At 41.3% G+C, this 26,999-nt stretch overlaps 1 protein-coding gene across 1 annotated transcript in view; it reads left to right on the top strand.

The window, feature by feature from the left end:
• Positions 1-26,999, top strand: part of DPYD (dihydropyrimidine dehydrogenase) — a 564,598-nt gene that overhangs the window by 177,698 nt on the left and 359,901 nt on the right. The window contains exons 5-6 of the mRNA XM_065409369.1: positions 1,965-2,126; positions 25,513-25,709. Coding sequence (XP_065265441.1) covers positions 1,965-2,126; positions 25,513-25,709 — 359 coding nt within the window. The remainder of the gene's footprint in view (positions 1-1,964; positions 2,127-25,512; positions 25,710-26,999) is intronic.

Here is a 26,999-nt window from a genome sequence, read left to right as displayed (position 1 = left end):
CTAAGGATGTTAATTATCTGTATGCACCAATTTTAATTATGAAGCTTCAAAGATTTATGAATCCTTAATTATTTTTCTTAGATGAAATTACATTTGGTTATTGTAATTCTTTCTCTTGTACCAAAGTTGAAATCAACGAAGATAACTGTCCTGGGCACAACAGCCTCCTCCCCCCCCCCCCCAAATATGAAGAAACCCAGCAGAATGTGAAGCAAAACCAAAATGTGAAAGTAATGAAAACTAGCTTGTTTGAATTCTGAAGACAAATGCCCAACAATTTAGCTCTGGGTGGTCCTTTTTCAGAGAAACAAGGAAACAGTCCCTTTAGCCAATATTGAATATTGAACTTAATGTGCTGGATTCTCACTTACATTGAAGATCTGTTACACTGCTCTGGCAGAATAAAGGAGCCATAAAGTGGGTGTAAATTACATTTTTAATCAGGTTAATTAACAGCCACTTCTAGGCCCCTTTACATTGCCAGGGCAGTGAAAAGTGGACAACATAAATGGGAGTCAGGCCCAATATCTCACTTACCTGTCACCACAGACAAAACCGCTGAAGGAAGTCCCTTCACAAATGACTTGCTTAATTAACCAATTTTTTCCTGTTTGCCCAAGACTAGAGCTTCCAATTGATGTAGTAATTTAGGAGCAAACCCCCTGAAAATGTATGCATGGCTTTGTGATCTATGTAATCATGGAATGGCCAGTGGAATAGGCACTGTAATATGTAGAAGAAAGGCCCAGCTACTTCTACAAAATTGTTTCTTAAACATTGGAGCCCTAGGGGAACTCACTGTCCCTGACTGCATCATCTGGTTGAGCCTCTGAACATTATGCCCAGTCCTTTAATGTGCCTCTTGGTCAATTAGAACATTTCAAATCATATATGACTTTTAACCCATATTTTGTTACATAATCAAATCTTGAAAATGTTCTGCATATTCACTACTTGAGTCTCACACTGTGTGGGATATTGTTCCCTTTGAAGATGCACAATGCACGTGTATTACCCTGCTAAACGTGAAGGTTGGAAATAAAACTCTCCAGCTCTGCACTGGGAAGGGGCACCTGTCAATGGGCTCTTCACCTCCCACTGGCTCTACAGCTTCTGATTCTTCTGAGCCAGCTATCGTCCTGGTTGGGAGAATGACTCCCTGGCACAGACCAGTGTAGTGATAGACCAGCTCTGAAAACAATGTTCATAAAAAAGTTACTGGAGAATGAGATGTGGAAGAGGTGGCTAGAGGGAATGGAAAACAAGACCTTTCTTTCTTCTTGCAGTTGTTCATAGTTTGGGAGAGGGTTGGAATGGCACTCACTCCCATCTGCATTTGCTAGCACAAGCCCTCCAGGCCTCTTAATTAGTGCATGAGCCTGATGCTGGTCCCCTGCATAGGTGTGACTTTTATCTTCCCATGATCAGTGGTGGTCTTTAGGGAAACCTCTGGCACCCAAATGTTTCCTGGACTCTTCTTGATAGTTGTTGTTGTTGTTGTTATTTATTAGGAAGTGAGTGAATGGAGAGAGAACTTGGGGCTACAGTTACATAGTGTCTGTTCACCAGCTGCATAATTGACTTAGGAATGGAGAGAGCACTTCCTGGAGTGTAATACACACAACATGTTATGTTTAAAATAAAACTGTAAATCCATTACACAACCCTACAAAAATAACTGAAAATCAACATAAAAAAATTAGAATATTTTGATAATAAAAAAAGAAATAATTGAAATATTCTTGGCCTGCCATACAGTGAGATACATTCTGAATTTGTCCCCAATGCCTTTTCAGCCATGCTTGGTAATACACATATGTGACAAATTTGTGTCTTTAAATTTTATCAAAGGTGCAGTGTTATTCTACTAGCCACATAAAAGGAACAACATTTTGGATTTCTTCTCTTGAATCTCTGCTTCCCTGTTATGTGGCATTATTGTTGATTTTGTTTTCTTCATGCAGAACTATTACGGAGCTGCCAAAATGATTCTTTCTGACAACCCACTGGGCCTGACATGCGGAATGGTTTGTCCAACCTCAGATCTTTGTGTAGGTGGATGCAATTTATATGCTACAGAGGAGGGACCAATTAATATTGGTGGATTGCAGCAGTTTGCTACTGAGGTATGTAAGACATACAGATGGCTGGTATTGTACATATGAACCAAAGAATTTTTTAATGATTAAATTTCTTATTGGTGATCTCATTAAATCAAACATGTTGGAATATGCTGTATTGCTGAAGTAAAAATATAATGGATTAAAATAACTAGTACTTTCCTTGAAGCACATTCAGTAATTTAGCTATTGAAAATAGCTTTTCACAATAAATTATTTCATAAGAACATATAGAGAACTAGTTGTAATCAAGAAGACAATTTAAAATTAGAGCTTGTCTACGCAGCAGGTTACTGTGCGGCAAACCAGCTTGCCACCCTGTAACATCCCATGTGGACACTGCTATAGCACAGTGAAGGTCCTGGAGTGTGGTTTGACTCATTACACCACCACACTCTTAGATTTTTAATAGAGAGAGGAAATTGGATTTAACAAAATTTTCATTTTTAAATTATTTAAAGTGCTGTTAGAAGCTAGGTAAAGACATTTTTTATTTATATATGTTTTTAAGTTCAGTATCCTATATGTATGTATGTACATTTGTTTATTTGTTTTATTTATGTATTGGAATGACTTTACATTGCATATACATGAACTTATTAAGGGCCAAATCCTATTTCCTTATGCCACTCCCTAACTCTTTCACATGGGGCATATAGAGCCCAAAAGGCAGCAAAAGTAGTGCACTTCTACTTTGCAGTGGGGAGAGGTGTTTAGTTTCAGAGAGCCTCCATAAGGGACCCAGGGGAGGGGCACAGCTAGTGGATTTGTGATTGCATGGATCCACTATCCAAATTTTCCCTTGAAAGGGAGGAAAAGGGTGGCAGATGCTACTCTAACTTATGAGCTGCTGTAGCGGCCATGGAGAAGCTGTGTCAAATTCATGGTCTCAGGTGATATGGAGGATTCCATCTCTTCTGATCATTTGTACAAGACCTGCATACCTGGGCTCTGCAAAAAGAAGAGTGTGGCTCTATGTGAATAAAATGTGTGCTTATATAATGTTTACACCCTGTATATTTTATAATTAACCCCATGATTACAGAATCAGTCGATCTTTTATATGCGATTACCCATTTAATGGACCATATTTATAAATAGAGGGTGAAATTTTGGTTCCCTCCACAAAGCCTGGGAAAAAGGCTGACCCACAGGTCAAAGGATAGAATCTTTATTCCCCCTCCCTGGGAGCATCTGATTGTGTATCTGCATGGACAGGCTTTGCCTTTAGTACAGCTCATAGGCTTCATGTCCCCTTTGCACTGTTTATGGCCAAAGGATCTATCTGCACATCTCCTTTCATGCTCCTGCTAAGATATGTCATGGAGTTTCTGGAATCCCTCTGTGACCCCTCTGTGTTCTGTCTTTTCTCCTCTGCTCCCAAAGCAACAGACACACTTTGATCCAGTCAAAGTTTGGGCCTGCTAGAGTGGTATCAGGAGCACTTGGATCAGAATGCTAATCTAGGCCAGGGGACTAGAGGAATGACAGCCAGTGACAGTCTGTAACTTTTTGTCTTACCTTTATATTGAATGACTGGATCATCACAGTCAAGGGACAATATAATCAGCTCTTTAATGACCCTGGCCCAGATGCATAAAACTATAACATTTGCTGCAAGACATAAGGCTTACATAAAAGAAATAGATTAAACAGTTGTCAGGTATATGATAGATATAATAGTGAAATATTACTGTTTAGAAACCAAATGCAAGTATATCTGTTAAAAATTGATTTGTCTTTCCCTTTAGTCTTAATGCCATGATTAATAGGAGGGAATTATGGCTTGATAGATTTTGCTAAATATCTGCCATTCTTCTTCAAAAATCTTTAGAAATCTATTAAAAAAAGCTCAGTGCTGGCACAATGATTGATGCTAAAACTGCAGGACAGAATGAATAGCTCAGAATGGCTTTCACCACAGTGTTTTAAGTTTTGTTTAAAGTGATGTATTAGTATCTAAAGTCCTAACACAATAAAGTGATGCTGTGCAATTCTGCATAGTAATTTTAAAATTTACTGAAATGCACTTTTTTGTATTGTCTTTTCTACATACAATTTCTTTATTTTTAGTAATCTGAAACTATATATATTGTTGATATTTTACAACTTAATAAGATTTTAGATTTATCGCAGTTTGTTGTTTTTGATGACTTTGTATACGCTATAGTAATCATAACTAGCAATAGTATGCAGTCATATTTGTAATAAATATTGACTTTAGCACTGACAGTTTAATTTCTACCAGGTAAGACAGAAGATCTCTTTAGTATTTGAGTTGTAGAAATCTTGGAAGATATTCAGCTTATTCAACAGAAAGAAATATCAGTACTAACAATTCTGTGTAACTGAAATTAAAAAAAAAATCAGTACATGCAACAGCACAAGTACTGAAGGAATCGTAAGTCATTACCAGTAACACAAATGGGCCCTGATTCTGCAAACATTTAAGTGTGTGCATAGATTTATTTCCATGAATACTTACAAATTGTGTATTTTAGACAAGCAACATGTGAGGATATTAATATGAGCTGCACATCAATGGTGCTTCTCATGCACTGTGTAAAAGTTATCTTTCTCCCTAGTGTCTTATTTACTAAAAACTACATTGTGCTTAAAACCAAATTTAACAATTTTTTGCATAGAATTAATCTGAGGATAATATATGTGATTCATTGCAAGATAAAGTAATAATAAAAGGCACACTATTCAGTTTGCTGAGATGAAGACAAATTTGTAGTATAGCAGGAATGCAAATTAAAATGGGAAAATACATGGGTATGACGTATGTCCCTTTTGTATGTCCCTTTTCTGTACAGTGCCTAATCTGTTCATATGGCAGATAAAACTCACTAACTGTAAAATATTTGTCTTGCATATTTTAAAACACAAAATATGGAACCTTCCACCTATTACACTTTTCTTATTCCCCTCCCAATTTTTGTAACTATTTGCCTCATCTTAAAAAAGATATTGTAATCAAATAAAAAAAGAGAAATGCATTTAAATAAAAGGAATCTAGATCCTGACAGTTAAATGTGAAACTGGACAACATTTTATGTTATACACTCTATGTTTGTGATATAGAATGTGTATATTGTGTGCCGTTACCAAGGTAACAGTTGCAGCTAGAGAATATTGTGGAGTAAAAACTCACTGTGATAAATTAAGGGAGTGTCAAGAGCTCAGGGTAGACCTTCTGCTGCACAGGTCAAAATTATATTAATATCTTTCTTTCCCTTCATTCCCCCCCTCCTCCTCCCCATTACCTAGTTGCTTTTAAAATCATGAAATATTTCTATTTCTTGGAATGCAAGTTATGTGGAACTCTGCACTGTAGAGCAGTGCTTCTCAAAGCCGGTCCGCCGCTTGTTCAGGGAAAGCCCCTGGCGGTCCGGGCCGGTTTGTTTACCTGCCCCGTCCGCAGGTTCGGCCGATCGCGGCTCCCACTGGCCGCGGTTCGCCGCTCTAGGCCAATGGGGGCTGCGGGAAGGGCTGCCAGCACATCCCTTGGCCCGCGTCACTTCCCGCAGCCCCCATTGGCCTGGAGCGGCGAACCGCGGCCAGTAGGAGCTGCGATCGGCCGAACCTGCGGACAGGTCAGGTAAACAAACCGGCCCGGACCGCTAGGGGCTTTCCCTGAACAAGCGGTGGACCGGCTTTGAGAAGCACTGCTGTAGAGTATAGTGACAATAAATATAGGTAGAGCTGTATGAATATGAAATCCACAGAATGTACTAACATTTACTTCTTTCTCAATGTTTAGTTACATTTTGTAGGCTTGGAGCAAAAGTGAAGTGCAATTTATTTGACTGTTATTTATTGATGTATTAGTAAGAAGTCTAACAAATAATATATTTCTGATTAATATTATTGAGTTTAACATTAATTTTTCACTGTTTCCAATGAATTATTCTGAGTGGAACAGCAGAAGCTAAATAAAAACTGGATTATTTCAATACTTAAATATGGTCTGGACCATGTTCTTCCCTGACTCTCCTCTCCTTACCCCATGGAGGCTTTGTCTCTCTTTAAGGATATCTTCTGGTTGTTGTTACAGCAGGAAGCAATTGGGAAAGGAGATTTAATAGAACATTTTCCTAGAGGCAAGTTATTTGCGGGTAGTTGCTATTAGATAAATTTGATAGTGGCTTCTCTGACTTTAAGTGTTCACAGGGAAACTGGATTGCTATTCTGATACTTACGTCACCTCCTGAGGTTACCCATCAAAATGAGAACTGAGCATTACTCTCTGTTAATTTTTTGTATTTGTCTTGATGAAACCATTTGTCTTAAGGATTGCTTTCATTCTTAATTTGAAATCAAGTTGAAGTCTAAAAAGACTGAGTAAAATATAAAATTGTGCAGCTTGTTTGAGGTGATAGGCAGGAATTAGTGCCCCGGCACAGGATGTGGATCCAGGGACTTCAGATTTCTCAATCTGGTATTGACACAGACTCTCTCTGAGTTCTTGGACAAGTCACTTGAACTATCTGGATGAAATTCTGGCTCTATTGAAGTCAATGGGAGTTGTGATATTGACAGGGCCAGGATTTCACCTTCTGTCTCAGTTAACCAGCTTGTAAAAGAGAGTATAACAATATTCACTTAACTGCTTGACAGAGCTAAGGATTGTTCTTTGAAGATAAGCAGTATATATTTTCTAAATATTATTTAGGCTTACAGAATTTGAGTAGTCTTTGTGTGAGGACTTGGGCCTCAATTTTGTCGGCACTTACTGATGCTCACAAATGTGTGCAGAATTAGTGATTTAATTTCTGCTGGTGAAAAGAAATGGTCAGTTTTAAGTACCTGCTCATAGATATGGTCTATGGAAAAGCCTTTATTTCCTGGACCATACATTGCTAGTAAATAAAACTACTTGAGTGAAAATAAAATTTTACAACTTCAGGAAGGCTACAGATACCTGTACTTTGCTTAATATTTTATTTAATTAAAATTAATCCACATGCTTATTTATACTTTAATAATATGTTCAAATGTACCTTAATAATGCATTCCTGCCTACAGCATTCATTCAGACAAGCTCCATTGGGAATTTATTGGAATGTATGAGGATAGTACAATCAGCTCTTAAAATTTACTGGCTTTATTACCTGGAAAATATATTTATTTTCAGTTGGTGAGCTACTAACAAAACAATATTAGAATAATTCAATAATATGAAATGTGCAAAAATGTTTCAAGCTAAATTAGTTGAAGTCTGCTCTAATAGCTGCTTGGCATCACATTATTCTTAATGAAGTGTTAAAAAAGCACAGTTTTAAAAACTTTTTAATCAAGGTATCTTCACCTCTTGTTAAGTATGGGGCTCCAGAAATGTGCACTACACAATGGTGAAGTTGAAGCTTAGACAACTGAATCCTTTCAAGTGCCTCCTTACTTTTCACAGATTTTTGGAATCAGTTATTTTGTTTCTAAAGAGGTGGTCATGACATTGAGGGTGGGTCATTAAATAGGACTGCTAAACATCCCAGAGGTGTATTGCTGTGTAGGTGTACTGGGACTCCCAATTCTGAATCCAATCTATTATATACTTCAGTTTATATCAGGGGTTATCAGAGCCGCAGTTGTAGTTTAATGTTGAGATCCATCTTCCATTCTATTCCCACTTTTCCATAACTTTCCCAAACAAATTATTGGTCTCAGTCCAAAGATAAATTAGAGCAAAATTGTCTAGCCATCTTTGAATTATGCACACACGGGGAGAAAGAAAATCTTCTATACTTTCCACTAAGGAATATGTTGTTCAGACAACTCAGAAGTGGTTGAAATGAGAATTGGTAAATTTGACTTATTCTGTAGATTTCATTAAGACTTGAACCATAGGGTCCCCTAAACTGCTCTAAGGGCTTATAGTAGCTTTAGCTTTTTAAATCACACTGAGAACTTAGTGTGATATAAACAGTTTATTCAGCTCCTAGAGATTCAGTTAAGGACAACACGTCATTCAGGAGGCCTCACATAAGGAAAACAGCTGGTTTCAGGAGGTATCAAGCTAATTAACTCCAGAACAAGAGACTTACAAGCTTGGCTTGGTAAAGCCAATAGAATTTATAAACTCTGAAAACTGAATGGTCTGACTTTAATTTCCCCATTCCACACTTGTATAGATTTTGTTGTTGAAGGATATTGTCATTCTTAAGGTGCCTTAAGAAAGTTTACCAGCTTTCAAATTCAAGAAAATGAATTGTACATATCTTGTTTTCTTTTGTAATACAATAGAGTGTAAAATCTTTGTTAGAATGTATGGGTTCCATTTTTTTAAAAAAGCTAGCTGGGTATTTTATTTATGTGCAATGCTGGGGAGGAGCCAGTGGTTGTGGTACATGATGGTACCAGTGACATAGGGAAAGATAGGATAGAGGTCCTGGAAGCCAAATTTAGGCTGCTAGGTAAAAGATTAAAGTCCAGGGCCTTTATGGTAACATTCTCTCAGATGCTTCCAGTTCCACATGCAGGGCCAGTTAGGCAGAACTGCAGGGTCTCAATGTGTGGATAATATGATGGTGTTCAGAGGAGGAATTTAGCTTTATTAGGAACTGGGGAACTTTTTAGAAAAGGAATAGCCTGTACAGGACGGGTGGGCTCCACCTAGGGTGACCAGATAGCAAATGTGAAAAATCGAGATGGGGGTGAGGGGTAATAGGAGTCCATATATAAAAAAGCCCCAAATATCGGGACTGTCCCTATAAAATCAGGACATCTGGGCACCCTAGCTCCACCTAAACCAAAAGGGAACCAGATTGCTGGCATATAAAACTAAAAAAATTGTAGAGGAGTTTTTAAAGTAAGGGTTGGGGAAAACTGACAGGTGGAAATGAGCACATGATTTGGACAGAGACATCCCTCGGGAGGATTTATTAAAGGGGATGCCATATATCCTAGTAAAGAAGAAAGGATAGAAGTTGGTAAAGTACAGGTAGAAGCTGAAGAGGAACAGCCAAATGAAAGATGAATAGTCACATGAAGGCAGCCAACTAAATATTGATGAATTTTATAAGTACTTGCAAGAAGTCTGAATATTAAGATGGGTGAATTTGAGTGCCTGGTGGAATGATGATAATCAATGGGCCACGGTAACACCTGCATACAAAATATATAGGATGACAGAGTAGGTTGTTCTGGTGGTGGAGTGGCACTATATGTGAAAGAAAACATAGAGTCAAATAAAGTTAAAACATTAAATGAATCAAACAGTACCATAGAATCTTTATGGTTAGAAATTCCATTCTTGAATAATAAGAGTATAGCAGTAGGAGTATACTACCAACCATTTGACCAAGATGGTGATGGTAACTGTGAAATGCTCAGGGAGATTAGAGAGGCTACAAAAACAGAAAAAAACAAAAATAATGGGGGATTTCAATTATCCCCTATTGACTGGGAACATGTCACCTCATGATGGGATGCAGAGATAAAATGTCTAGACACCATTAATGATTGCTTCTAAGAGCAGCTAGTCCTGGAACCCACAAGGGGGGAGGCAATTCTTGATTTAGTATTAAGTGCCACACAGGATCTTGTCCAAGAGATAGATGTAGCTGAACTGCCTGGTAATAGTGACCATAATGTAATTAAATTTAACATCCTTGGGGGCATTTAATTTCAAAAAGGGTAACTACAAAAATGTGGAAGCTATTTAAATGGAAATTAAAAGGAACAGTAGTGAGTGACATGCCTGCAAGCAACATGGAAACTTTAAAAAAAAACACCATCATGGAGGCTTAAACTATATGTTATACCCCAAATTAAAAAACATCAGCAAAAACAGGACGAGGACCAGAAAAAGAAATACCATGGCTAAGTAAAGTAAAAGAGGCGGTTAAAGACAACAAGACATCTTTTAAAAATTGGAAGTCAAATTCTGCTGAGGAAAACAGAAAGGAACATAAACTCTGGCATGTCAAGTGTAAAAGTATAATTAGGCAGGCAAAAAAGAAATTTGAAGAGCAACTAGCAGAAGGCACAAAAACTAACAGCAACAATTTTCTTAAGTACATCAGAAGTAGGAAGTCTGCCTAACAAGTTGAGGGGCCACTGGACAATCAAAGTGCTAAAGGAGCATTCAAAAAGCTAAATTAGAGAAGCTAAATTAATTAATTGGAGAAGCTAAATTAATTCTTTGCATCAATCTTCACTGGAGAGGATGTGAGGAAGATTCTCACATCTCAGCCATTCCTTTCAGGTGACAAATTTGAGGAACTCTCACAGATTGAAATGTCTGTAGAGGAGACTTTGGAACAAAATGATGAATTAAACAGTAGTAAGTCACTAGGGCCAGATGGTATTCACCCAAGAGTTCTGAAGGAGCACAAATATGAAACTGCAGAACTGCTAACTGTGGTATGTGACCTGTTGCTTAAATCAGCTTCTGTACCAGATGACTAGAAATTAGCTAAAGTGATGACAATTTAAAAAAAAAAAAGACTTCAAATGTGATACTAGTAATGACAGACCATTTAACTTCAGTACCAGGCAAATTAGATGAAGCTATAGTAAAGAACAGAATTGTCACACACACACACACACACACACAAACAGGATACCTTGGGGAAGAGTCAACACAGCTTTTTTTAAAGGGGAATCATGCCTCACCAATCTATTAGAATTCTTTGTGGTCATCAGCAAACTTGGACATGGGGATCCAGTGGATATAGTGTACTTGGACTTTCAGAAAGCCTTTGACAAGGTTCCTCACCAATGACTTTTAAGCAAAGTAGGCGGTCATGGGATGAAAAGGAAGGTCCTCTCATGGATCAGTAACTGGTTAAAAGATAAGAAACAAAGCATAGGACTAAATGGTCAGGTTTCCCAGTGGAGTGAGGTAAATAGCAGGGTTCCCCAAAGATCTATACTGAAACTAGTGCTGTTCAACATATTCCTAAATGATCTGGAAAAAGGGGTGAACAGTGAGGTGGCAAAATTTGCAAATGATACAAAATTACTCAAGATAGTTAAGTCCAAAGCTGACTGCAAAGAGTTATAAATAAATCTCACAAAACTGAGTCACTGGGGAAGAAATTCAGTGTTGATAAATGCAAACTAACGCACATGGAAAACATAATTCCACATATACAGACAAAATGAAAGGGTCTAAATGGGCTGTTACCACTCAAGAAAAAGATATTGGAGTCATTGTGGATTGTTCTCTGGAAACATTTGTTCAGTGTGCAGTGGCAGTCAAAAAAGCTAACTGAATGTTAGGAGCCATTAGGAAAGGGATAGGTAATAAGACAGAAAATATCATAATGCCACTAAATAAATCCATGGTACACCCACATCTTGCATGCTGTGTGTCATTCTGGTCACCCCATTCCAAAAAAAGATATATTAGAATTGGAAAAAGTACAGAGAAGGGCAACAAAAATGATTGTGTATGTAACAGCTTCCATATGAGGAGAGATTAAAAAGACTGGAAGTGTTCAGCCTAGAAAAGAGGCAACTAAGGGGGGGGGGGTATGATAGAGGTCTGTAAAATCATGAATGGTGTGGCAAAAAGTGAATATAGAAGTGTTATTTACCCCTTCACATAACACAAGAACCAAGGGTCACTCAATGACATTGATAGGCAGTAGGTATAAAACAATCACAAGGAAGTACTTCTTTACACAGTGCATTGCCAGGGGATGTTGTGAAGGCCAAAAGTATAACTGGGTTCAAAAAAAGAATTAGATACATTCATGGGGGATAGGTCCATCAATGACTATTAGCCAAGATGGTCAGGGATGTAACCCCATGATCTGTGTGTCCCTAAACTTCTGACTGCCAGAATCTGGGACTGGACGACATGGGATGTGATAAATTGCCCTGTTGTGTTCATTCCCTCTGAATCATCTGGCACCCGCCCCTGTTGGAAGACAGGATATTGGGCTAGATGTACCATTGGTCTGGCCCAGTGTGGCCATTCTCATGTTCTTATGATTCTTACGAATTAACTACAGTTTGGAATATGTTTTCTCATTTTAGATTTTTAACTACAAACAATAAAACTACCCAAAACAATTTTTCACTTTAATTCAGTTTTGTTCATTTTTTAAATAAATTAATTTTAGCTATTCTGGAATTATAATAGTTTATGGGAAGCATTGTTGGTGTGATTTTCCCCAAAATTTTATGTTGGTTTATGTCTCAGATGTGCTGCTAAGAAGCTAAATAGTAAATCTAGAGATGAAATGAGCTGCCGAATCCAGATTTGCAATTTGCAACATTGCTGTTGTTAATACAAAGAGCATTCTGTGAATTGAAAATAGTGACCAAAGGAAAAATTGGTACTAAAATACAATTAGAAATTAATTAAATTTTTAAACTGATAAAATGTAATAGACAACTAGAAAATTATCATAGTTTGCATAAAATAAACAGTTTGAGGTATAAATTAACACTGAATTGTACATTAGAGTCTACAGTTGTATAATGTATGTGCGCTATTAGGACTGCTGTATATGAAGAATATTCAGTTTATATTATAGCACACACACAAACCTACATTAAAATTTTTATTAAGGTTGCAAAGTCAAGTACTCAAAAGTTAAGAAATGCCAAAATTTAAGTTGGCTATGCAACCTTAATTCAGCCCCCTTGTATGTACGCGTTATAATATAATCTTTACTTACATGATTACACACTATTTTCCCCCCAGAAACTGTGCCTCATTCAGAGACCAGTATGACAGTGCTCACTTAGTGAGTTTTATTCAGTGTTTTGTTTTATCCTCAGTGTTCAGTCTGTGGCCCCACGCTGCACACTATTCAAACTCTGCTCTCAAGATGGAACAGGGTAAAACAGTACAGTGAGAGCACAGGAAAAGGCTTCTTGTTCTCAATTCAGGGCCTAGGCCCAGACCCGGCATGGCATGGAGAAGTCAGAAATTGCGATTGCAGGGAAAATCCTGCTCAGCCCTCCTGCAGCCTTGGGCTGGAAAATGCCCAGTGAAGATGGAAACTTTGTGGAAAGTCTAGTAAATCGCTACTGAGCATGTGCAAATGGATAGCAAAAGCTACATCCCTTACACCAAGGCCACCTCTCTGGCAAATTTAAAGTCCCACCTCCAAAGCATGGTGGCACTAGATATGACAAGATCATGGGCAGGAATGGATAGAGCCCTTGAGGTGAGGCTGTAATGGAGATTTTGAAAGGGAAAATATGTGGATGATTTCACCCTTTCTCGAGGGCGGGGGAGAAAATGGTGAAAAGGAGAAAAAAGAACAGGACAGTTGGACTCAGAAAACTCAAACTGAAAAGCACATTGGAGAATTGGTTCACAACCTTTTGTATATACACAAAAGTAATGCATGAAGAGAACCTGGTGTTGAAGTTGTCTGTTACAGCTTTCCCCCTATTCCATTTTGTTTCTTACAGCTGTCCCCTTACTCCATTTTGTTTTTGTTCTCCTCCTGTGGCCGCCCCTCCCTGGCTGTTAAGTTGTTTACCAGGGCCACTGCCCTTCTCAAAGGGAGGGCCCCTTAAGTTGTTTACCAAGAGCCATTGCCCTTCTCAAAGGGATGGCCACTTGTGCTACGTGCTAAGTGGGACTACTGCCCTGTTCAAAGGGTTGGTCCTGTTATCACCTTGTTAAACCTGGGCTCGGTGTAGGGTAGGCAATGTCCAGAGCTGCAAGACCTAATGTGTTTTTAAGATCCTGGGCATGAGTCATAGGCCTCATGTGCTTTTGAGTCCTGAGGTGGGAACTCACGCCTATGGTCCAGGACTCTGCCCAGGCATGTCTCTATGCTCACCTGCAGTTTTTCCCTGTATCTCCTCCCCTGTGACAGAAGGAGCCTATCAGGATTACTGGTGGGGAAACTGCCTGAGATTGCCTTTAAGAGCAGGCATTTTTGAAACAAACATCAGAAAGGTTCCTGCATTGCTACCTGGTCTGATCAGCCAGGGGTTCTGGGGGGTCCTTTCTCCGCTCTCGTTTTATTTTTGAGCGTACCCCTGTTTTTAAACCCCCCCCCCCACGAAGAACGAATTGCTGCCTGAGAGACCTCCTGATTATCAAGACCGTACCGAGCCCTCCTTGCTTCTTCTGATGTTGTTGCTGCTTCTGCCTTTGCTGCTGCCTTGGGGACTGGTAAGAATCCCTCTGTGAAACTTTCTATACTTTTATTACTTTAGCTGCTGGCTCTGTTTCCCCAGCACACAGACTCAAGCTAAACCTTGGTCTGTGTCTTAAAACCTCTCTTAAACTCCTTGGTCTGTATCTGTAATCTGTTTCTTGCTTTGCAGCGCCTTTGCTGCTAGAAATAAGCCTGTGCCTTCCTGGACTGTATCCTGGGCTGCCAGCTTGCAGCCACCACTAGTTAAATCCCCCTCCCCCCTTGGAGCTGTATCCTGGGCACACACCACTCTGCCCTCTGGAACTACCCCTAGTATAAGGTGCACCCATTAGGTTAGATTTTGTCCTTTAGTCTAGATAAGTTGTAATTTCATTTTGCATAGCTGTAGTTAAGTTAGGTTTAGAAAATTGCTTGCATTGTACCCTGTAAGTTAGGCTTAAAGAACTGTTGCATTGTGTTTTGTTACTTGCTAATTTGTGTAGTTTTGGTTAAGTTAAATCATAGATAAGATTTTGCTGTGTTTTGTATAATTGTCTCTCTGCTGTTTAAACTTGCAGCCTGTCTGCTCTCTGTGTCTCCCTGAGTTTAAATCTCCCTCTGCCTTTGGCCTCTGCTCCACCACGTGCTCCTCTTCCCCCATCCCCCAACCTCACTTCTCTACCACTTTCTTTCTCTCTCTCTCTCTTTCTCTCTGCTGTTTAAACTTGCAGCCTGTCTGCTCTCTCTCTTTCTAGCATAAAACCCCATTGGTCACCCCTTTTCTCTCTAACACACCTCACATTTTACATTTACACCACTGTGACACATTTTTACCTAAAGTTGTTGGTTATTTAACCCATTTTACCCATACTGTTAGTTGGTTATATGCTGCTGTGACACACTCTTTACATAGAAATTGTTAGCTACCTGTTACATTTATACTTCAGTGTTAATTGGTTACCAACTGTATTGTACCCCACTGTATTGTACCCCACTATTGAAACCCCCTATCCCATTTACTAAAAGAAACCCCTCCCCAATTGTCTACTTTAACAAACCCCATACCCCTCACTATTGAATTTTCCCTGTTTTTGCATTTTCTTAATAAAGAAATTAATTGGCACCCCACCTGTGTGGTAATTGCTCCCCAAGATCCCATATACCTGCTATACCTGCTGGCAGGGACAGAAGTGTGTCCCTTTTAAAATATATGGATAAGGAGGCAATATGGTCTAGTGGTTAGGATGTTGGACTGGGAATCAAGACCAGAATTCTTACCCTGGCCTTGCAACAGACCTACTGTGTAACCTTGGGTAGGTGGTTTTTCTCATTTGGGGCAGTGGAGGATCAGAGTTTGCTGTAGGAACAGAAGACCAAGACCTGTGGCTGAAATGCATTAAAGAAGGGGGTGGGGGAAGTGTTTTAATTCTTCATGCAAATACAAACATGCATAAGGAGTGTGGAGAGCAGGATGGCATTTGTTAGAGGTTACAAGGGAAAGAGAAAATCCCTGACTGGTAAAAGTCCTACTAAGGATTGCACTTTACCTCTCTTCACCAAGGTAGTCATAAAATTTCTGTATAACTTGCCCACAGTCAGGGCGGAGGAAGAAGGGGAGATGGTATTCACATGTAAGGTGGTATTTTACACTTACTTGGTATGCGGAAATAATTACCTTCCAATAGGATTTGTACAGTGGAACCCAGTGAAATTTAATCTCTTGAATTATAATGTAGTGAAACTTCACTGTAAAATGAGTGAAAGTCTTTTGAAATGCACTGAAGCAATTTGCAATTTTCACACTATGGGCCTTGACAGCCTTAAAATGCAAAACTCCCATTGAACTCCAGATGGCAAGATATAGCAGGCTCCACTGTATCAAGACAGTTTTAGCCTATGCACAAGAAGACAGAATTAAGGTTGAGCATTCAGACTTAACTTTTAGAATTTCCTGCACGATTGCTTGATTTCTCAACCTTAACATTGCAGTAATACCTGATTTCCCCCCCCCACACACACCATTTATTATAACAATTGGTTAGATTATGAGTCTGACGTAGGTCTATACCATTTCAGTTAGGGCTCCTATTTGCTGAACAATGCATTTAAAAATAAAGAAAATGTACTTGAATAATATTTGTATATACGTACTGCATAATTTATGCATTAAAATATGCTAGGTACATAATTTATATTAATGACTAGCATTCTAATACATGTGCACATGCCTTTAATATATAAAAACTAATGGAAATGTAAAAAATGGAAAAGCTGCTACCTCCTTCTATATGAATTTAACAAAGGACACATTTTAAAAAAAATCCTATTCCATTTTAGTTATCACAGTCTAGTTTCACAGTACAATGTAAGCTTTTCAGCCTGTGAAATCCATTAATAACCACATTAAACCCTCCCATATTGTATGAGTTGTCAGATATAAATGATTCTTTTAAAAACAATTATCTATCTTTTGCTTCGTGCAGTTAGTTAAAATGCAATGCCAATTTACAAAGGCTGGTAAATATTTATTTTTTTTAATCATTGGTTTACCTAGCTGAGAGTTTTCAAGTCAGTGTGAAGAAAATGAACATTTGTTCAAGCCATAAATGAAAATTTCAGTTCATAAGTTTGTTGTGCCAAAGTTTAACTTGAAAAGAATATGCACTTCCCATTTCTGAGGAGAGTGTGCTAGATGTCACCCACAATTATGGTAATGTGTTTATTAACAGTATACATTTATAAAGGGCTAGATGGTGCCTGTAGGGCGCAGCCTTGCATTGGGAGTTACATAGCGCTGTACTGCCCCTGGGAAATACTGAAAGGTGCTCTCCCTTAGAGAGGCAGAGTGATTCCCAGGGCTCTCTCTCTCACTGAGATTTTTCATTGGCAGCACAAACTGTTGCACCCCTTTTAAATGTACGAGACTGCAGTGCTGTTACCAAGATACACTACTGGGATCTACAATGTCCCAAAAGTGCCAGAGATTAAATGGAGCCATAACTCCCTTCCCCATATGCACTAGCTAGCAAGGGCAGGATTCTACATGGAAAATGCTTAGGCCTGGTCTACACTACGAGTTTAGGTCGACTTTAGCCGCGTTAAATCGAATTAAGCCTGGACACGTTTACACGACGAAGCCCTTTCTTTCGACTTAAAGGGCCCTTTAAACCGGTTTCTTTACACCACCTCCGACGAGGGGATTAGCGATAAAATCTGCCTTAGGGGGTCGGAATTGGGTTAGTGTGGACGGAATTCGACGTTATTGGCCTCCGGGAGCTATCCCACAGTGCTTCATTGTGACCGCTCTGGACAGCACTCTCAACTCAGATGCACTGGCCAGGTAGACAGGAAAAGCCCCGCGAACGTTTGAATTTCATTTCCTGTTTGCTCAGCGTGGAGAGCACAGGTGACCATGCAGAGCTCATCAGCACAGGTAACCGGGATGGAGTCCCAGTCCCAGGATCGCAAAAGAGCTCCAGCCTGGACCGAACGGGAGGTACGGGATCTGCTCGCCATCTGGGGAGATGAATCAGTGCTGGCCGAACTCCGAAGCAGTAAAAGAAATGGCAAAATATTAGAAAAGGTCTCCAAGGCCATGAAGGACAGAGGCCATAACAGGGACGCACAGCAGTGCCGCGTGAAAATTAAGGAGCTAAGGCAAGCCTACCACAAATCCAGAGAAGCAAACGGAAGGTCCGGGGCTGAGCCGCAAACATGCCGCTTCTACACGGAGCTGCATGCCATTCTAGGGGGTGCAGCCACCACTACCCCAACCGTGTGCTATGAGTCCCTCACTGGAGAAAGACACAGGGAAGCGGGTTCGGCGGACGAGGAAGATGAGGATGGAGAGAACATAGATAGCTCACAGCAGCAAGGAAGCGGAGAAACCGGTTTCCCCAACAGCCAGGATATGTTTATCACCCTGGACCTGGAACCAGTAACTCCCGAACTCACCCAAGACCCTGTGGGCACACAGGGAACCTCTGGTGAGTGTACCTTTGTAAATATTACACATGGTTTAAAAGCAAGCGTGTTTAATGATTAATGATTAATTTGCCCTGGCAATCGCGGCCAGTACAGCTACTGGAAAAGTCTGTTAACGTGTATGGGGATGGAGCTGAAATCCTCCAGGGACATCTCCAGAAAGCTCTCCTTCATGTACTCCCAAAGCCTTTGCAAAAGGTTTCTGGGGAGGGCTGCCTTATCCCGTCCGCCATGGTAGGACACTTTACCACGCCAGGCCAGTAGCACGTAGTCTGGAATCATTGCATAACAAAGCATGGCAGCGTATGGTCCCGGTGTTTGCTGGCATGCAGACAACATCCATTCCTTATCGCTCTTTGTTATCCTCAGGAGAGTGATATCATTCACGGTCACCTGGTTGAAATGGGGCGATTTTATTAAGGGGACATTCAGAGGTGCCCCTTCCTGCTCTGCTGAACAGAAATATTCCCCGCTGTTAACCACGCGGTGGGGGGGAGGGGTGAAGTGACCACCCCAGAGAATTGGGTGTGTGGGGGAGGGGAGTTAGTTGGGTTTGTGCTGCATGTTAAACCTGAAACCGCAGCCCCTCCTTTTACATTGCAAACCCATTTTAAATGGCCAACCCAACGGGTGCTTGGTATGGTTAATGAGAGCAGTACTGTTTTAAACCATCCCCACTTGTTAACAAGGTTAAAAAAGCCAAAAGACTGTGTCTTACCATGGCTGCCTGCAAGCTGAAATCTGTGGCCTGGCACTGCGTGAGTGATCTCTCACACCAAACCTGCAGGCTCTCAATATAAGAGGAAAAATGCGACCTTGTAACGAAAGCACATGTGCTCTGTGATGTGAACAGCAAAATCTAACGTGAAAGACTGTACCCATTGTTCTCTAAAATGTATCTTTTTTAACCACCTCTCCCTTCTCCTCCACCAGCTGCAAATGTTTCACCTTCACAGAGGCTAGTGAATATTCGAAAACGGAAGCGAAGGACGTGTGACGAAATGTTCACTGAACTACAGACTGCCTCCCACGCTGACAGAGCACAGCAGAATGCGTGGAGGCAGTCAATGACTGATTTTAGAAAAGCCCAATATGAGCGAGAGGAGAGGTGGCGGGCTGAAGAGCAGAGGTTGCGTGCTGAAACGCGGGCTGAAGAGGAGAAGTGGCGTCAGCTTGTAAACAGAAAGCAAGAGTCGATGCTCCGGCTGCTGGAGCATCAAACTGATATGCTCCTGCGTATGGTTGAGCTGCAGGAAAGGCAGCAGGAGCAGAGACCGCCGCTACAGCCCCTCTGTAACCAACAGCCCTCCTCCCCAAGTCCCATTGCCTCCTCACCCAGACGCCCAAGAACACGGTGGGGGGGGCCTCCGGCCACCCAGTCACTCCAGCCTAGATGATTTCCAGAGCAATAAGTTTTAAAGTGCAGTGTGTCCTTTTCCTTCCCTCCTCCCCCACCCATCCCGGGCTACCTTAGCAATTATCCCCCTAGTTGTGTGCTGAATTAATAAAGAATGCATGAATGTGAAGTAACAATGACTTTATTGCCTCTGCAAGTGGTGCTTGAAGAGGGGAGGGTAGGGGAGGGTGGGGTGCTTGGTTTACAGGGAAGTAGAGTTAACCGGGTGGGTGGGGGGTTGGCGATTTCATCAAGGAGAAACAAACAGAAGTTTCACACCGTAGCCTGGCCAGTCACAAAACTCGTTTTCAAAGCTTCTCTGATGCGCACCGCGCCCTGCTGTGCTGCTCTAACCGACCTGGTGTCTGGCTGCGCGTAATCAGCGGCCAGGCGATTTGCCTCTACCTCCCACCCCGCCATAAATGTCTCCCCCTTACTCTCACAGATATTATGGAGCGCACAGCAAGCAGCAATAACAATGGGGATATTCTTTTCGCTAAGGTCTGAGCGAGTCAGTAAGCTGCGCCAGCGCGCTTTTAAACACCCAAATGCACATTCCACCACCATTCGGCACTTGCTCAGCCTGTAGTTGAACAGGTCCTGACTCCTGTCCAGGCTGCCTGTGTACGGCTTCATGAGCCATGGCATTAAGGGGTAGGCTGGGTCCCCAAGGATCACGATAGGCATTTCAACATCCCCAACGGTTATTTTCTGGTCCGGGAAGAAAGTCCCTTCCTCCAGCTTTCGAAACAGAACAGAGTGCCTGAAGACGCGAGCATCATGTACCCTTCCCGGCCAGCCCACGTTGATGTCGGTGAAACGTCCCTTGTGATCCACCAGGGCTTGCAGCAGCATTGAAAAATACCCCTTGCGGTTTATGTACTCGGTGGCTTGGTGCGCCGGTGCCAAGATAGGGATATGGGTTCCGTCTATCGCCCCACCACAGTTTGGGAATCCCATTGCAGCAAAGCCATCCACTATGTCCTGCACGTTTCCCAGAGTCACTACCCTTGATATCACCAGGTCTCTCATTGCCCTGGCAACTTGGATCACAGCAGCCCCCACAGTAGATTTGCCCACTCCAAATTGATTCCCGACTGACCGGTAGCTGTCTGGCGTTGCAAGCTTCCACAGGGCTATCGCCACTCGCTTCTCAACTGTGAGGGCTGCTCTCATCCTGGTATTCTGGCGCTGCAGGGCAGGGGAAAGCAAGTCACAAAGTTCCATGAAAGTGCCCTTACGCATGCGAAAGTTTCGCAGCCACTGGGCATCATCCCAGACCTGCAACACGATGCGGTCCCACCAGTCTGTGCTTGTTTCCCGGGCCCAGAATCGGCGTTCCACGGCATGAACCTGCCCCAGTAACACCATGATTTCCACATTGCTGGGGCCTGTGCCTTGTGAGAGGTCTATGTCCATGTCAATTTCCTCATCACTGTCGTCGCCGCGCTGCAATCGCCTCCTCCTCGGCTGGTCCCGGTTTTGCTTTGGCATGTCCAGGCTCTGCATATGCTCCAGGACAATGCGCGTGGTGTTCATAGTGCTCATAATTGCCGCGGTGATCTGAGCTGGATCCATGATCCCAGTGATAGCTATGGCGTCTGGTCTGAAAAAAGGCGCGAAACTAGTATCTAAAGACCAGGGGAAGGAGGGAGGGAGGGACGGAGGGTGGGGCGAGTGACGACATGGCGCACAGGTACAGGGAATTAAAATCAAGAAAGATGGCTGTGCATCAGGGAGAAATACAAACAACTGTCACACAGAACCCACCCCTCCCCCAGAGATTGAACTCATAAGCCTGGGTTTAGCGGGCCGTTGATTTGACGGAGGGAGGGGGGAAGGAAATGAATACAGAACAAATCTATTTTTTACATCTTAAGACGACAGTGCAGCATGACTGATAGCCCTCGGCATTTTCAGGGTGCTTGGCAGCAAATACTGGGTGCTTACCAGTATGACGATGATGGATACCAATCATAATATACTATTTATTGCCAAAAGGCAAGGGGTTGCTGCTGTGTAGCAATGTAGCCCTACGTGTGCCAGCCACATGTCTGCCAGCACCCAGATCACCCTCGGCCTTTTCTGGGTGCTCAGCAGACAATACTTGGCAGAAAATAATATACTATGACTGATATCCATGATTGTCCGACAAGGACGGTTACCAGTCGTAATAAACCATCTACTGCCAAAAGGCAAGGGGCTGGTGCAATGCAGCCCTACGGCTGCCAGCCCCACAGCTACCAGCATCCCGATCGCCGATGAAGGCTACCACTCATGCTGCACCGTCTACCGCCAAAAGGCAGTTAGCTGCTGCTGCTGCTGTGTAGCAATGCAGTCCCACGTCTGCCGGCACCCGGAAGACATATGGTGACGGTGAGCTGAGCTGAGCGGGCTCCATGCTTGGCGTGGTATGTTGTCTGCACAGGTAACCCAGGTAAAAAGGCGCGAATCTATTGTCTGCCGTTGCTGTGACGGAGGGGGAGGGGCCTGACGCAATGTACCCAGAACCCCCCGCGGCACTGTTTTGCATCATTCGGGCATTGCGATCTCAACCCATAATTCCAATGGGCGCCGGAGACTGCGGGAACTGTGGGATAGGTACCCATAGTGCAATGCGCCGGAAGTCGACGCTAGCCTCGGTACTGTGGACGCGGTCCGCTGACTTCATGCATTTAGAGCATTTTATGTGGGGACACACACAATCGGCTGCATACAACCGGTTTCTATAAAACCGGCTTCTATAAATTCGACCTAATTTTGTAGTGTAGACATAGCCTTAGAGGCTGCAGTTCTGTCCTGTCCTTTCACAGTCCATAGAAGGCAGAGAGGGTCCTTCTTCCTGCTGTTACACTTTGTGGTCATGCAAGGGCCAGGCAGAATCTGGTCCAATGAATCTGGAATCTGTCATTGTATCTGATTTAAACTGTTGTTTAAAAATGCAAAGCGTGAACAAACTTTGTGATGTTTTTCATTGTAAAGAAATAACTGCCTAAGTTATATTTTCAGTTATAACAGCTAGTGGCTTTGTCATAGACCCCAGAATCAGAGCTATGCCCCAGCTTTTAAACAGGAACCCCATCAGTCTGCCAGACCCCCAAGGGACTCCAATCTTCCTTCAGGATAGGCCACACTGCCTCCTGACCTCAGAGACAGAGGCTCTGGGCTCAAGCACTCCTGCTTCACACTGAGCTCTGCCCAGTGAGTCCAAGTGAGATAGGCTCCTCCTCAGAGGCTTGTACACTCTTCAGGGACTAATGCACCTTAGCATATTTGCAGTGACACCAGGCAGTGTTTTCAAAACAATAGGGTTTATTAGTCAAATGGAACACAGCATTGGAAAGTCCTTAGATTAGCATACGGAAATGAAGGTTAAGGCATAGTCCGTCTGGCCAAGCCAGAGCCATCCACCAACTGAGCTGTAATGGACTCCAATATCCTTTCTGAGTAGCAGCCGTATTAGTCTGTATCCGCAAAAAGAACAGGAGTACTTGTGGCACCGTAGAGACTAACACATTTATTTGAGCATAAGCTTTCGTGGGCTACAGCCCACTTCATCAGATGCATAGAATGGAACATATAGTAAGAAGTTATATATACATACAGAGAACATATATATCTTCTTACCATATGTTCCATTCTATGCATTCTATGCATTCTATGAAACATGTTCTCTGTATGTATATACATCTTCTTACTATACGTTCCATTCTATGCATCTGATGAAGTGGGCTGTAGCCCACAAAAGCTTATGCTCAAATAAATTTGTTAGTCTCTAAGGTGCCACAAGTACTCCTGTTCTAATATCGTTTCTGTCTCTCTCGACTTGTAATGGGCTCCATTACCACTTCAGTCTCTCTCTGACTCTTTTGTCAGTCCCAGGTGAAAGCAGCGAGCCTCTTCCAGAAGTCCACTCCTTTCCCATTGCCAATCATCTCTCCACCCTTTGTTCTCAACCTGATTTCTGCTCTGCTTCCCTGTTGAGAGGTGTGTGTGTGTGTGGGGGGGGGGGGCGAATAACCTCCTTCCTCTTGGTCATTGATTGCTAGGTGTGAATGATCTAGTCATTGGTGCTTCCCATTGTCTCTTTCGGATTCTGCATTGATATGGGTCTCTTTCAGCAAGTTCCAGACAGTTCCTTAACAACCATTTGTTGCTCCCCAGACAGCAAGGCAACATACACCCTCTTGTCTCCTGTGCTGCCCCAACAGCAGACTTAATGTCCCCCCCCCCCCCCCCCCCCCTGGGTAGCAATACAAAGTACGGAGGGAAACTGAAGTAGACATAGGATTAATACAAATATTAGAGAAAATTCTCACCTGACCTCTGAAAATCAGGCCCATTTAAATTGTCCCAAATTAGAGACCCCAAATTGGGGCACCCAAAATCACTAAACATCTTTGAAAATCTGGCTCTGAAGGCTACATTTTCAGAATTCTTTAGGTACCTAAAGAAGCAGATAAGAACCATATGGGATTTTCAAAAGCACCTTATTCCCATTAAAATCAATAGAAGTCAAGTGCTTAGGAGCTTTTGAAAACACCACTAGATGCCTGTCTACTTCTTTAGATATCTAAATACCTTTGAAATGTGGGCCTATGTGACTTGCCCAAGAGACTATTGCATTATCACAAAAACATTTTTCTTTAACAATAAGGCTAATCTGGACCCTATTTTGATGGAGGCACCCAGTAAGGGGCTCCACATCTTTTTTTTTTTTTTTTTTTGCAGTGTTCTCCTTCTCAGATGGGGGTTTTCTCCATCCCTGAACTTTGTTTCCCATAAATCTCAATCCTAAAGTAATGCAGGCTGTATTTAATTGTGCACATTATATTACTACTTTGGGTTCCCCCACTTTCTATTTACTTGTGCAAGCAGAGTAATTCCAAGTGTTTTAGTTTCTATTGTTGTATGACTTTGGTGGAAGTATAAAGCATCAAGTTGAAGGTCAAGTGATTTGATCCCCTGAGAAATGAAATAAAGAAATATTCCATGCATGGTATCTTATTACCAGGAATCCTAGTTTTCCATGATCAAAAAAACAAAATTCTCCACTAAAAACCATAAAAATCCATGTTTTTCTGCTATAAAATGAAATCTGATCGTGAGAGCCCCTCTGCCCAGGGCTGAAGCATCCCCATATTCCTGTGTGTGCACCAGTGGCATGGGGTTCTACTGTATGTTTCATTTTTACATTTTGTGAAAAAATAAAAAAAGATTTTCTGTAAAATTGCAAATTCCGCATTTCTTCCATGGCAAATGGTTTCTAGGATCACTACTTATTACTATTATAAGTTTGATATTATGAAGGGAAAAATAAGTGGTGATACTTGAGCATGTTTGACATATTGCTAATTTCTCCAATAATGTCTCCTTTTATGGTCATGTGCTTTGGTCCTTTTAAGGTGCCAATGGAGCTATTACCATCTGAGAATCTCACCCCAGATTAGTAGCTTTGTAAAGACCAAAAAGAACCCGTAAAGAAACTAAAACTGAGAACACAATGCTGCTGTAACATGAAAGGATACATGGGATGGGGAGTCATGGGAGATTATTATAAAACATTCTGCAATTGTGTTTGCCATATTGATATAGTCTTTGATAACTAAATCCTGCTCTGAGCTGTACTAGTGCACAAAGGGTGAAGGGAGCTAGGGGAGTAACTTTTCAGCCAGGCAGGATTGACTGGCAAATTGGGAATGGGAGGAGGAGTCTATTTGCTGTGCAAGCGAAGATTTTCCATAAGAAATCCCTTTCCCTGGACCCAAATGAATATTTGTATGCATTTATATAATGGTAGTCTATTTTAATGGACTGAAATAAAAAAAATTGTAATAATACTAGCAGAAAATTACATTGTGATCAGTATTTTAAAGCCATTTGTAGTAAAGTTTGAATACTGGGATTGTCATTGTACAGTATTTAACTTCTTAAATGTATTTCTTTTCAGGTGTTCAAAGCTATGAATATTCCTCAGATTAGAAGCCCTTCCTTACCTCCCCCAGCAGAGATACCTGAAGCCTACCATGCAAAGATAGCTCTCTTTGGTGCTGGGCCTGCAAGTATAAGTTGTGCTTCTTTTTTGGCTCGATTAGGTTACTCAGACATCACCATATTTGAAAAACAGGAATACATTGGCGGCTTAAGGTAAAAATTGGGAAAATGGGTGTTTCCTGTGGTTGTGGGACGCATATGAAATACAGTTTGTTCAACTCTGGTCAAACCAGAAACTCAGGGGAGATAATGACTAATTTTAAAGATTCACTTAAAAAAAACAACAACAACCAACGTTCCTCATCCATGTTAAATATTGTCCTTAGTTGCACATATGTTTGAAAATTCCCATTCAAGTTCAGTGACTGTAAAGAACCAAATTATGTTAAAAAGTAGACTAATATATGACTGCTATGAAGGGAAACATAGTTTTCACATCTGCAGCTTTTTCATTTAGCCATGGAGATATGAAAAGAATTGGAACTGAGATCTGCCTTCTCAAAAGGGCATACACGCTTTTGCCAGTTCAGGTTGAACAATCACATCAGTATCTGTGTATGCAAGTCCTTGAGCTGTACATTTATATGAGGCTTTGCTCAGGTTCTAGAGAACCTTTCCCCAAAAGTGTCTATACATTTTTTTTGAATTTTGGTTCTAAATGACCGAACGTTAACTATTTTAATGGCTCATTTATTGCATTAATAAACAACAATGTACAGTGTTTCAGACTTTTCATACATTGGAATGTCACATGCTAAATGGGCTGATTCTTCACTCCATTACACCAGTTGAAAGAGCAAAGAATCAGACCCACTATGTCTACATATTTTAAAAAGACTAATGTCACATCTCTTTTCATTTAAGTGGTAATCCAGGACACAAATTATCTTTTGTTTACTTCTGACAGCCATGAGTAGCCCCTTCTGTGTGGTGATTCTGAGAAATACGGAATGGGTGTTCTCTACCCACTTTTAGTTTGCTCTATAAAATACAAAGCTGCAGTACTCACAGGTATTACCAGATGAATCCTTTAGAAAATTTAGTAATGAATACCTTCCCCTAAATCCAAAAGTTATATTTAAAGGATCATGAATTGCTGTGATTCTAGCTCTACCATGTGCAATAATGAATAGATTCGTTTAACATAATTTAAAAGCATTTTTAATGTGGTGGAAATGTCTAAATTTAGAATGGTTTTATGAAGTTCCCTATGCAAGTATATCTGAAAATAAACACAAAGCAATCATCACATACAGTTGGAGTGAAACCTGTGTTTACAACTTCGATAAATCATTCTGTAAGGGTGAAATTCACACCTGATTTCCACAGCCATTTACAAAGCCTGAGTAAATGGGATTTTTGCAGGTAACTATACAATAGAAGAATAGAATCCATTTTTTCAGTCAGGGTGCAGGGCAGCACTGCAATCTTTCTGAACCACTA

Source organism: Emys orbicularis, chromosome 8 (assembly GCF_028017835.1).
Source record: "Emys orbicularis isolate rEmyOrb1 chromosome 8, rEmyOrb1.hap1, whole genome shotgun sequence".
Taxonomy (NCBI): Eukaryota; Metazoa; Chordata; order Testudines; family Emydidae; genus Emys; species Emys orbicularis.
This window is presented reverse-complemented; position numbering and strand designations above follow the sequence as displayed.